The sequence below is a fragment of the Oncorhynchus clarkii genome, chromosome 12, assembly GCF_045791955.1.
Source record: "Oncorhynchus clarkii lewisi isolate Uvic-CL-2024 chromosome 12, UVic_Ocla_1.0, whole genome shotgun sequence".
Lineage (NCBI taxonomy): Eukaryota > Metazoa > Chordata > Actinopteri > Salmoniformes > Salmonidae > Oncorhynchus > Oncorhynchus clarkii.
In genome coordinates, this window is record NC_092158.1 from 14,759,313 (window position 1) to 14,773,079 (window position 13,767).

The 13,767-nt window shown below is 43.3% G+C and overlaps 1 protein-coding gene across 1 annotated transcript; it reads right to left on the reverse strand.

Moving 5' to 3' along the window:
• Positions 1-1,108: 1,108 nt before the first annotated feature.
• LOC139422744 (progestin and adipoQ receptor family member 3-like) lies at positions 1,109-6,015 on the reverse strand. Its single transcript, XM_071174062.1, has 7 exons — positions 5,649-6,015; positions 5,066-5,297; positions 4,690-4,852; positions 4,423-4,578; positions 3,962-4,159; positions 3,745-3,835; positions 1,109-3,055 (listed from the first exon to the last, which is right to left on the reverse strand). Exons 2-7 carry the CDS (start codon positions 5,254-5,256, stop codon positions 2,910-2,912), a joined length of 945 nt encoding a protein of 314 aa, XP_071030163.1. The 5' UTR covers positions 5,257-5,297; positions 5,649-6,015; the 3' UTR covers positions 1,109-2,909.
• Between the last annotated feature and the right edge of the window lie 7,752 nt (positions 6,016-13,767).

The window sequence follows — 13,767 nt, forward strand, 5'->3', positions numbered from 1 at the left end:
CAGGAGACGAGGGTGGCCACGCTCTCTCGGCCCGAAGGAGCCGGGTGGACAGTTGCCAGGTAGAGCTCTAGCTGGAGCAAGAACCCCTGACAACCCCCCGGCGTTCCATCATACTCCCTCGGGAGGGCGAGCCGAATCCCACTGGGTCCGGGTGAAGGAGGGGTGAGTGATGGTGAGACTGGTGGTGCTGGTGGAGACGCTGGAGGGACTCCTTTTCTCTCCCAGCGCTCCATGGTTTGTAGAACGCGATCTATGGCGCTGCCGAGATGCTGCAGCATGGCAGCGTGCTGCTGGACTCGCTCCTCAACCCCTACTGCAGGGGCACCTGCTCCTGCTGACTCCATTCCGAAGGGGTGCGTGTTTCTGTCAAGGCTGTGGGTAACTGGTGAAAGGAGTCAGGCGCAGGAGAGCTGAGATGCGTGGACAAGGTATTTAATTCAAGAAAACACCAGTATAAACACAATACTATGGTGCTGGAAAAATACCGGTACCACGAAATAAACGGCTGTAAATAACAAAACCCAGCAACAAATATACCAGCCGTCAGATACAGCCTTACAATAAAACAAACACGCACACAAACATTTGGGAAACCAGAGGGTCAAATAATGAACATGTAAATGGGGGAATTTAAACCAGGTGTGTAAAAAACAAAGACAAAACAAATGGAAAATGAAAAGTGGATCGGTGATGGCTAGAAGGCCGGTGACGTCGACCACCGAACGCCGCTCGAACAAGGAGGGGCTGACTCCGGCGGAAGTCGTGACAGCAAGGCTGTAATCTGGAGATTTGTAATCCAGGTTGGGAGTATCTGACAACTCAAACCCTTACAAAATTCTAATTAGTGGCTGCAAGAAAAGAACAATGGCTGTAGATTATAATCCCTCAATTTACGCTGGGAGGTTATATTGTAGAATGAGTTTAGAGAAAATATAATCCTCATATGCCAAAATTAGCCTATGTTCTGGAAGACGTTTGATTGCAAGGAGAAGATGAAGATATAGTCAACTTTGAGGATGAGGGCACTTTCTGAAAACTGTAGCTACAAGTAAAAGTAAATGTCATCGCAAATGAATTTAATATTCTCATTACATAACTTCAACAATGATTTTTCTTATGGCATTCTTTATTTATTGATAGTAATCAAAGAGAAACATGTCATATAACAGATAGATTAAAATAATGTGCCCCTTTAGTCAGTGCCAGTATTCAAACGTAAAGGTCCATCAACCATGCCAAAATAAATTAAAAACAAATGTTGAACAACGTAACAAACAAGACAGACAGGTAAAATAATACAGTAATTACTCAGTAAATAATGAAAGTCATACTTAAAATCAAAAGTGAATTTACAAGGCAAACAAACAGTCTGCTACATTTCCAGTCATTACAGGCTGTGATATTTTCTGAGCATGTCACGACTTCCCTGCCACCTATACACACGACTCTGACAGAGCATCTTTATCTGACTAGAGGCTAAGTATGTCAGCTGGAGACAATCTAAAAACGTGTGACCAAAATGTCATTGCATTGCTGGATACATTTCCTTTAATTAAATGACCGGGAACTGGATTAAAATGGCAGGAGATGTACAGTATATTGTTGCATAGAGAGAGACTGGGTAGTAATTTGACCTAACCTGAATTCAAGTGTACTACACTATTGTGGTGTATAACATACAATCGATAATACTGGCCATTAGGACTTTTGTTCTTATGCAGTTGTTCACACCCGTGAGTGACACAGGGACACTAACAAATTAAGGCGAGGGGAATTTAATCCCAATCTATTTTATTGGGTTTATGTTTAGTTGGTTACATTTCTCTAAACAGTTCTTGAATCAGCCCTTAGATTCAAGTGGATTGTGAGAGGAAGGAGGTCAGTTGACCACTAATACTAAAAGTAACCCACAATTAATGAAATACAGTAAAATAACTACTCAATCCCACCATTAATGAAATACAGTAAGATAACTACTCAACCCCACCATTAATGAAATACAGTAAGATAACTACTCAGCCCTACCATTAATGAAATACAGTAAGATAACTACTCAGCCTCACCATTAATGAAATACAGTAAGATAACTACTCAACCCCACCATTAATGAAATACAGTAAGATAACTACTCAACCCCACCGTTAATGAAATACAGTAAGATAACTACTCAACCCCACCATTAATGAAAAACAGTAAGATAACTACTCAACCCCACCATAGAACCCAATGAAGTTTGTGCCAGAGGCAATAATACAACACACAAACAATTCAAGTATTGATGAATACAGATAAAACTACTCAAGCAAAAATAACTTTTTTGTTGTTGTTCCATTTCCATAGGATAGTAGGTAGGTAGATTGCACATAACCCTTTGGAAGGTCCCATTTGCTCAAGGCAGCAGAGAAGTATTTCACAGCATGTAACATTCAAACAGTAGCTTACATGCAAATTAATAGATACAAATCAGGTAAAAAAAATCTTGAATATGAAAAGATAATTGGAGAATCACAGAAAATGTTCAGCTGTAGTGGTATATGTATTGTGTACAGTGTGTCTAGTGACTTACCCTGCCTGGTCCCAGATCTGTTTGTGCCATCTTGCTTCCCAGACCTGCGACCAGGCTATGATTGACCTGTCTTTCCATCTCTTATAACCTGGCCTTACAGAAGTCTCAGCAGAAAGCAGATACGATTGCATACCACCAATAGCAAACCTTAAAACCAGAGATGGTTTCAAGCTTTCTACAAGGTTTAACAGTACTGTCATGGGTATTCTTGGATATGGGTCTTGACTGGGCATCTGTAGAATAGGCGTATATAGGAGGTCTGTAGTCTGGTTTGATTGCATTGAGTGGCTACAGTACAGGCTGTGGTTGCTTGGTGGCTGGATGCTAGTCTGTGTGGCTCCAGCTAGCCACTATTGGTGTAGAGAGGAGGGCATGGCTGGTTGTGTCTGAAGTTCATTATATACACAGCAGTCTGGTGCCACCAGTAGAACATAAACACTACCAGGACATGCCACACCTGGTGGCTGGCACCCAGATAGTTCAGCTGACCTGTGGAGGACAAAATGCATCACATGGTCATCAAAAGATCACTTCAAATATTAAGTGTTCAAAGTTTTTTGAGCTTGAAATAAGGAAATGGAAGACAGAGGCTATTTGGCCAATCAAAAGTTGTCAAAAAAAAGGTGACTGAAAAATACAGTGTACAAAACATTAGGAACACCCTAATATTGTGTTTCACCCCATTCTGCATTCAGAACAGCATGGATTCTACAAGGTGTCGAAAGCGTTCCACAGTGATGCTGGCCCATGTTGACTCCAATGTTTCCCGTAGTTGTGTCAAGTTAGCTGGATGTCCTTTGGGTGGTGGACCGTTCTTGATACAAACGGGAAACTGTTGAGCGGGAAAAACCCAGCAGGTTTGCAGTTCTTGATACACTCAAACCGGTGCACCTGGCACCTACTACCATACCCTATTCAAGGGATCACAGCTTTCACCTGGTCACTCTGTCATGGAAAGAGCAGGTGTTGCTAATATCTTGTACACTCAGTGTACAGTAACAAATGGAAAGAGTATTATGTTATACATGTCTTATAAATGGGTCAAAAGCATGAAGTCATGAAGGCTCACCTGGGAAAGCAAGGTGCACAATTACTCATCTTAATCACATGAGTGGTTATTTGCTATACAAGGTCATTTGTAATATTGTGGAATAGATGTGTCAAGCATGAAGGCTCACCTGGGAAGCAGCGTTCTGGGATTTTAGAGATGTAAAAGAGGAACGCAGCTCCAGCTATCAAATACATCACAATCACACGAGGGAGGAACAACTGCAATACGGTAAGAAATACTTCACTCCTGTGCAGAATATTTTCCTGCATTGTAATATTTGCATTTATAAATCTTTGTATGCATTTCATCTTTGTAATAATTGTATAACAATTCTGCAGTTTCACCTGGACGACAGCGGAGCTGAAGCCTCCATTGAGCCAGACCCAGTGGACAGCTGGGATGACCCCGTAGCCAGCCACAGAGCAGAAGATGACGGTCCGCAGGTGTTGCCACTCCTTAGAGAGGTAGTGAGGGTGGATCTGAGCCGAGAATATGGCCAATATCAACGCTAGAACAATCACCAAGTACACCTGTCTCCAGAACTGGGTGAGGGAGGGGGGAGTTGGAAAACATGAATAAAGAGCAGAGCAGGAGAAGGGATTACACTACAGAGACAGTTTATGTAGGTATATCTTCACAGTAAGTTTAACATGTTATCTTTATTAGCCTTGTTAAACCAGACAGATCAGTCTGGTTTCACAAGGGTATATATTTATATATTTTATGGGCGAAAAAAAAGTATATATACCAGTATGGGTGAAATAAAAACAATGGGCTGAAATGGCTATTATATTGTCCAACATACAATGTTGCAGTAGAAGGCATAGAAGACCCCTGGAATGTAACAGCCCAGGATTCCCACAGAGATTCCAGCATAGTCCAGCGCCAACCAGCGGTGACACGTCTTCTCTGAGCGGTGGCAGGAAAAGAGGTGATACCCCACTGAACACAGCATACACACCTAGAAAAACAACAGGTAGCAATACTACAACAGCACTAAATGCAGAGCTGCAGAATGGAACATTACAGGTGTGTAGGCACAAAAGCAAAGTACACACACACACACACACACCTGAAAGCAGAAGAGTCCTATGCAGTAGATGACATAGTCTTCTCTGTTGGCACCTGAAGCCGGCAGGACTGTAGACATGTCATTCACCCCCAGTAGGAAGAACAGGAGGAAGCCCAACAGATGAGTCCATATGTTGACTGTTTCATTGGACAGCACAAAGATGCTAGAGGGGTGGAAAACAATACACAACAACTAGCCTGGTTCCAGATCTGTTTGTGCTGTTTTGCCAACTGCTATGGTCATTTTGTTTGGTGTGACGAGGACCATATGAGTTGGCAAGACAGTATAGATCCGGGACCAGGCTACACAACAACTATCTATATATTACTACAACTCAAGCTACAACAACTAGGCTTATTCTCTTGATTTCACGTACCTTTTTAAACATAGTTTTGATGTCAAGTGTGCTCTGTATCCATCTGTAATGTATGGGTTTTCTTTCAAGAATAACGGGATCTGTTCAAATGTGTACAGGCGGATTCCCCGAGGCACCAGAACTGGCCAGTACTGGTAACTCCCCAGCTCAATGTAGTGACTACTCTTGTGTAATTTAAGTTTTTGAGGCATTTTGGACCATCAGATTTCAGAGTTCTGGCACCGTTTTAAGGCTGAAAATATGAAAGGGGCACACAACAGGGTAATGTTATAGCGTGGCACTACGGTTTCATTGCAATCTAAATTTGACAAAGATGGAGCGCTTTTGTAGTTCAACAAGGTACTATTCTGCTGATAGCAGATTTAACAGAGGATCTGAAGACATGACTAATAAAATCAGAAAGTCAATATGCTTTTGGCAATAGCTAAGTTGGTTTCTAGGAATAAATCAGAGCTAAGCGATTGATCGAAATATATGCATTCCTCTCATAACATGAAGTTCAACTGAAAATTTAGCCAGGCATGCTAGCTAGCGAACTAGCTAACGTTATAGCTTCCATGCTGGCACGCAGATATAAAATTACCTTTTGTTGCATGCTATCGATGTCTACGTGGTGTCATTTAGCTACAGTACACCTTACTTAGTGATCTAGCAAGCTTTTCATTCATTGACTATAGCTAAATCAAATACACACTACACTATGCTAAGCAGCTGGCTAGCCCAGCAGCTCATGCTAGCTAGTCCATAAACGAAACCAAAAATCGGCGTTCTGAAGTTACACAATAGCCCTGCGACAGACTTGCCCATGGACCCCATGGACCCCCCCCCCCCCCCTTCTATACTTTATAAACTGCTTGAATAAAATACGATTTCATGAACCGCAGTTGAAGAAGTCTGTGTCCAGAAATGAAATGTATTTTTATTGCCCATCTGGATATGATCATCTGGACATGATGGAAATGACCTACAGTACCAGTCAAAAGTTTGGACACACCTACTCATTCAAGAGTTTTCTTTATTTTACTATTTTCTACATCGTAGAATAATAGTTAATACACCAAAACTATGAAATAACACATATGGAATCATGTAGTAACCAAAAATGTGTTAAATATTTGAGATTCTTCAAAGTTGCCACCCTTTGCCTTGGACTAAACCGAAATTTTGCAAGGTCGAACCCCGAGCAGACAAGGTAAAAAAAAAATCTGTAGTCCTACCCCTGAACAAGGCAGTTAACCCACTGTTAATAGGCATAATTTAAGAATGTGTTCTTAACTGACTTGCCTAGTTAAATAAAGGTAAATAATGACAGCTTTGCACACTTGGCATTCTCTCAACCAGCTTCATGAGGTGGAAAGCACCTGGAAAGCATTTCAATTAACAAGTGTGCCTTGTTAAAAGTTAATTTGTGGATTTTCTTTCCTTCTTAATGTGTTAGAGCCAATCAGTTGTGTTGTGATAAGGTAGGGTTGCCATACATAAGATGGCACTATTTGGTAAAAGTCCATATTATGGCAAGAACAGCTCAAATAAGCAAAGAGAAATGATAGTCCATCATTACATTAAGACATGAAGATCAGTCATTCTGGAAAATTTCAAGAACTTTGAAAGTTTCTTCAAGTGCAGTCGTTAAAACCATCAAGCACAATGATGTAACTGTCTCTCATGAGGACCGCCACAGGAAAGGAAGCCCCAGAGTTACCTCTGCTGCAGAGGATAAGTTCATTAGAGTTACCAGCCTCAGAAATCAGCAATTAACTGCACCTCAGATTGCTGCCCTAGTAAATGTTTCACAGAGTTCAAGTAACAGACACATCAAAACAAATCAACTTGCATTTGTCACATGCGCCTAATACAACAGGTGTAGGTGAAATGCTTACTTACAAGCCCTTTTAACCAACAATGCAGTATGAAGAAAAATAGCTGTTAAGTAAACAAATAAGAAATAAAAGTAACAAATAATTCATGAGCAGCAGTAAAATAACAGTAGTGAGGCTATATACAGGGGGTACCGGTACAGAGTCAATGTGCAGGGGCACTGGTTAGTCGAGATAATTGAGGTAATATGTACATGTAGGTAGAGTTAAAGTGACTATGCATAGATAATAAACAGAATAGCAGCAGCGTAAAAGAGTAGGAGAGGGGGGGCAATGCAAATAGTATGGGTAGCCATTTGATTAGATGTTGAGGAGTCTTATGGCTTGGGAGTAGAATCTGTTGAGAAGCCTTTTGGACCTAGACTTGGCACTCCGGTACCGCTTGCCATGCGGTAGCAGAGAGAACAGTTTATGACTAGGGTGACTGGAGTCTGACAATTTTTAGGGCTTCCTCTGAGCATCAACTGTTCAGAGGAGACTGCGTGAATCAGGCCTTCATGGTCGATTTGCTTCAAAGAAACCACTACTAAAGCACACCAATAAGAAGAAGAGACTTGCTTGGGCAAAGAAACACGAGCAATGGACATTAGACCAGTGGAACTTGCAGACTTGTTTATGTGTTGCTGTGTGTTTTGTTGCCAACCTTACTTTGCTACCTGACAACTTTACGGTTTTTACTTTTTATTAAAATTTATATTTTTGGTTTTTCCCTCACTCAACTTTTTTTCATTAAACTTTGTGGTTCGTCAGGACCTCCAACAGCCGAAGCTAAGTAGTAACATTAACACGATGCCTTCTAATTGCAGTCACTGTACTCATAATATACAGGAGAACGATCGCCTTACGGCGAAGATAGCTGTGCTGCAAGCCCAGTTTCAGACGCAATCGTTAGGTGTAACGGATGTGAAACGGCTAGCTTAGTTAGCGTGGGCGCTAAATAGCGTTTCAATCAGTGATGTCACTTGCTCTGAGACCTTGAAGTAGTAGTTCCCCTTGCTCTGCAAGGGCCGCGGCTTTTGTGGAGCGATGGGTAACGACGCTTCGTAGGTGTCAGTTGTTGATGTGTGCAGAAGGTCCCTGGTTCGCGCCCGGGTATGGGCGAGGGGACGGTTTAAAATTATACTGTTACATAGGCAAGGGTAATTTTTGTGAACGAAAGGATGAAACAGTGTCTGTGCCACGAGTAAGTACAGATAGTAACATTAGTATAAATCCCCTCGCACGGTCCCCGCAGCCGGACAACTTTCTCATGGTTTCTGGAGGGAAATGCTGTAGGTCAACCGGTGTCGCTCATTCAGCCGACAGAAACTTTCAACCGGTTTTCCCCATTAAGCAGTGAGTAGGAGTCTGAGGCCGAGCCTTCTCTTGTGTCTACTCCTCCCGTTACGGGGTCTGAGACACCGAAGCTTCCCACCATTAGCTCTGACAAATTGAAAACCCTAGTCATTGGCGACTCCATTACCCGCAGTATTAGACTTAAAACGAATCATCCAGCGATCATACACTGTTTACCGGGGGGCAGGGCTACCGACGTTAAGGCTAATCTGAAGGTGGTGCTGGCTAAAGCTGAAACTGGCGAATGTAGAGAGTATAGGGATATTGTTATCCACGTCGGCACCAACGATGTTAGGATGAAACAGTCAGAGGTCACCAAGTGCAACATAGCTTCAGCGTGTAAATCAGCTAGAAAGATGTGTCGGCATTGAGTAATTGTCTCTGGCCCCCTCCCAGTTAGGGGGAGTGATGAGCTCTACAGCAGTCTCACAACTCAATCGCTGGTTGAAAACTGTTTTCTGCCCCTCCCAAAAGATAGAATTTGTAGATAATTGGCCCTCTTTCTGGGATTCACCCACAAACAGGACCAAGCCTGGCCTGCTGAGGAGTGACGGACTCCATCCTAGCTGGAGGGGTGCTCTCATCTTATCTACCAACATAGACAGGGCTCTAACTCCTCTAGCTCCACAATGAAATAGGGTGCAGGCCAGACAGCAGGCTGTTAGCCAGCCTGCCAGCTTAGTGGAGTCTGCCACTAGCACAGTCAGTGTAGTCAGCTCAGCTATCCCCATTGAGATTGTGTCTGTGCCTCGACCTGGGTTGGGCAAAACTAAACATGGCGGTGTTCGCTTTAGCAATCTCACTAGGATTAAGACCTCCATTCCTGTCATTATTGAAAGAGATCGTGATACCTCACATCTCAAAATAGGGCTACTTAGTGTTAGATCCCTTACTTCAAAGGCAATTATAGTCAATGAACTAATCACTGATCATAATCTTGATGTGATTGGCCTGACTGAAACATGGCTTAAGCCTGATGAATTTTCTGTGTTAAATGAGGCCTCACCTCCTGGTTACACTTGTGACCATATCCCCTGTGCATCCCGCAAAGGCGGAGGTGTTGCTAACATTTACGATAGCAAATTTCAATTTACAAGCTGAGCTTCTAGTCATGAAATCTATGCAGCCTACTCAATCACTTTTTATAGCTATTGTTTACAGGCCTCCTGGGCCATATACAGCGTTCCTCATTGAGTTCCCTGAATTCCTATCGGACCTTGTAGTCATAGCAGATAATATTCAAATTTTTGGTGACTTTAATATTCACATGGAAAAGTCCACAGACCCACTCCAAAAGGCTTTCGGAGCCATCATCGACTCAGTGGGTTTTGTCCAACATGTCTCTGGACCTAGTCACTGTCACAGTCATACTCTGGACCTAGTTTTGTCCCATGGAATAAATGTTGTGGATCTTAATGTTTTTCCTCATAATCCTGGACTATCGGACCACCATTTTATTACGTTTGCAATTGCAACAAATAATCTGCTCAGACCCCAACCAAGGAGCATCAAAAGTCGTGCTATAAATTCACAGACAATACAAAGATTCCTTGATGCCCTTCGAGACTCCCTCTGTCTACCCAAGGACGTCAGAGGACAAAAATCAGTTAACCGCCTAACTGAGGAAATCAATTTAACCTTGCGCAATACCCTAGATGCAGTTGCACCCCTAAAAACTAAAAACATTTCTCATAAGAAACTAGCTCCCTGGTATACAGAAAATACCCGAGCTCTGAAGCAAGCTTCCAGAAAATTGGAACGGAAATGGCGCCACACCAAACTGGAAGTCTTCTGACTAGCTTGGAAAGACAGTACCGTGTCGAAGAGCCCTTACTGCTGCTCGATCATCCTATTTTTCCAACTTAATTGAGAAAAATAAGAACAAACCAAAGTTTCTTTTTGATACTCCGTATTAGCTGGCGTTCCTAATTGTAGTGCATACCTTGATGACCTAGTGATTTATTCGTCTGAGTGGTCAGATCATGTTGACTCTCTAAGGGTAGTATGTGAACGGTTGGCAGCTGCTTCTCTAACCCTGAACTTGGCAAAGTGCGAGTTTGGGAAGGCTACTGTTACCTATCTCGGTAAATAGGTTGGCCATGGACAGGTGCGCCCTGTTGATGCCAAGGTCTTGGCTATAACTGCATTCCCTGCACCTACCACCAGACGAGAGCTACTCCGCTTTTTTAGGGATGGTTGGCTACTACCATAGCTTCGGTAAAAATTTCTCTGCGGTAGTTGCTCCATTGACTGATTTGCTCAGTCCGGCTAGATCATTTGTGTGGTCCCCTGATTGTAAGAGAGCTTTTGAATCTGCGAAAGCACTCTTATGTAGTACCCCTGTACTTGCTGCTCCGGATTTTGAACAACCATTCAAACTTGAGGTAGATGCTAGTGCCAGAGGTGCTGGTGCTGTTCTACTGCAGCAGGACAAGAGTGGAGTGGATCATCCTGTTTGTTATTTTTCCCGTAAATTTAATAAATGTCAAACAAACTATGCGACAATAGAACAAGAAGCTCTTGCTTTGTTGTTGGCTCTGCAGTACTTTGAAGTATATATTGGTTCCAGTGCCCTACCAGTGATTGTATATACTGACCATAACCCCTTGGTGTTTCTCCACCGGATGTACAACCAGAACCAGCGCCTTATGCGTTGGGCGCTGATCGTACAAAATTATAATTTGGAGATCCGCCACAAAAAGGGTTCTGATAATGTATTGGCAGATGCTTTGTCTCGTGTGTAATGATGATTTGTGTATGTTTTGTAAGGTTGACTTTGTTGTTGATCTTGTGAGTATTCATTGTAATACTGTGGTCGCAATCCCTAGGGTTGCTCTTTTATGGGTGGGAGTGTTATGGATACAAGTATCCTGTGTGTGTATCCTGTGTGTGTGTTTCTTTTCTCTCCTTCTCCCCTCACAGGTGAAAATCATCACTCCCCAATCAGTCACCAATCATCAATCAGAAGACACACCTCCTCCTGTCTGCTACCCAATCACTGTTCCTTTCCCTTTGTTTAAAAACCCTGTCAGTTGTTTGCTGTGGAGCTCAATCTCTCTGTAAATGCCATGTCTGTAGATCTCTCTGTTTCACTCTCTCTTTTATGTATTGAGCTATCTTTTGTTTGAGCTAGATACACTAGTTAGAACTGGGCGGACCACCCACTGTATTTTTTTGGTTAGTTAGTTAGCTGTTTTTGAAATAGGCTAGTCTAGCTTAGGGGTGTTTTTGAATACTTATTATTTATTTTCTTGGGTCCAGCTCAGCCCCTTTTCCTGCTCCCCCCCATTACCGTGTGTTTTCCAATAAACCCAGAGTTTGGCGGTAGATTTCAGTTGTCGTGGTTATTTCGTTCTCACTTTTACTTTTTCACTATTATAATTTGCATGAGTTATGTTACGGGTCTCATTACCATCCCCCCTAGACTGTCGGGCCAAAAGGGATTCGTAACAGCGGATGACACACAGCTGTACATTTCAATGAAACATGGTGAAGCCCCAAAATTGCCCTCGCTAGAAGCCTGTGTTTCAGACATAAGGAAGTGGATGGCTGCAAACTTTCTACTTTTAAACTCGGACAAAACAGAGATGCTTGTTCTAGGTCCCAAGAAACAAAGAGATCTTCTGTTGAATCTGACAATTAATCTTAATGGGTCTACAGTTGTCTCAAATAAAACTGTGAAGGACCTCGGCGTTACTCTGGACCCTGATCTCTCTTTTAGCGAACATATCAAGACTGTTTCAAGGACAGCTTTTTTCCATCTACGTAACATTGCAAAAATCTGAAACTTTCTGTCCAAAAATTATGCAGAAAAATTAATCCATGCTTTTGTTACTTCTAGGTTAGACTACTGCAATGCTCTAATTTCCGGCTACCCGGATAATGCACTAAATAAACTTCAGGTAGTGCTAAATACGACTGCTAGAATCCTGACTAGAACCAAAAAATTTGATCATATTACCCCAGTGCTAGCCTCCCTAAACTGGCTTCCTGTCAAGGCAAGGGCTGATTTCAAGGTTTTACTGCTAACCTACAAAGCATTACATGGGCTTGCTGCTACCTATCTCTCTGATTTGGTCCTGCCGTACATACCTACACGTACGCTACGGTCACAAGATGCAGGCCTCCTAATTGTCCCTAAAATTTCTAAGCAAACAGCTGGAGGCAGGGCTTTCTCCTATAGAGCTCCATTTTTATGGAATGGTCTGCCTACCCATGTGAGAGACGCAAACTCGGTCTCAACCTTTAAGTCTTTACTGAAGACTCATCTCTTCAATGGGTCATATGATTGAGTGTAGTCTGGCCCAGGTGGTGTGTGAAGGTGAACGGAAAGGCTCTGGAGCAACGAACCGCCCTTGCTGTCTCTGCCTGGCCGGTTCCCCTCTTTCCTCTAACCCTATTACAGGGGCTGAGTCACTGGCTTACTGGTGCTCTTTCATGCCGTCCCTAGGAGGGGTGCGTCACTTGAGTGGGTTGAGTCACTGATGTGATCTTCCTGTCTGGGTTGGCGCCCCCCCCCCCCCTGGGTTGTGCCGTGGCGGAGATCTTTGTGGGCTATACTCAGCCTTGTCTCAGGATGGTAAGTTGGTGGTTGAAGATATCCCTTTAGTGGTGTAGGGGCTGTGCTTTGGCAAAGTGGGTGGGGTTATATCCTTCCTGTTTGGCCCTGTCCGGGGGTATCATCGGATGGGGCCACAGTGTCTCCTGACCCCTCCTGTCTCAGCCTCCAGTATTTATGCTGCAGTAGTTTATGTGTCGGGGGGCTAGGGTCAGTTTATTATATCTGGAGAACTTTTCCTGTCTTATCCGGTGTCCTGTGTGAATTTAGGTATGCTCTCTCTAATTCTCTTTCTCTCTCTCTGAGGACCTGAGCCCTAGGACCATGCCTCAGGACTACCTGGCATGATGACTCCTTGCTGTCCCCAGTCCACCTGGCCGTGCTGCTGCTCCAGTTTCAACTGTTCTGCCTGCGGCTATGGAATCCTGACCTGTTCACCGGACCTGCTACCTGTCCCAGACCTGCTATTTTCAACTCTCTAGAGACAGCAGGAGTGGTAGAGATAGTTTTAATGATCGGCTATGAAAAGCCAACTGAAATTTACTCCTGAGGTGCTGACTTGCTGCACCCTCGACAACTACTGTGATTATTATTATTTGACCATGCTGGTCATTTATGAACATTTGAACATCTTGGCCATGTTCTGTTATAATCTCCACCTGGCACAGCCAGAAGAGAACTGGCCACCCCTCATAGCCTGGTTCCGCTCTAGGTTTCTTCCTAGGTTTTGGCCTTTCTAGGGCGTTTTTCCTAGCCACCGTGCTTCTACACCTGCATTGCTTGCTGTTTGAGGTTTTAGGCTGGGTTTCTGTACAGCACTTTGAGATATCAGCTGATGTACGAAGGGCTATATAAATACATTTGATTTGATTTGGACATCTGTCCTTTGGTCTGGTGATTCCAAATTGGAGATTTTTGGTTCCAACCGCTGT

Bases quoted from the DNA above. Each gene is read 5' to 3' on its own strand.
- LOC139422744 (XM_071174062.1), bottom strand. From the start codon at position 5,256: ATGCCTCAAAAACTTAAATTACACAAGAGTAGTCACTACATTGAGCTG. The intron at 3,836-3,961 runs GTGAAACTGCAG...ACCGTATTGCAG, and splicing joins TCAGCTCCGCTGTCGTCCAG to TTGTTCCTCCCTCGTGTGAT. The intron at 3,056-3,744 runs GTGAGCCTTCAT...TGTCCTCCACAG, and splicing joins CCCAGAACGCTGCTTCCCAG to GTCAGCTGAACTATCTGGGT.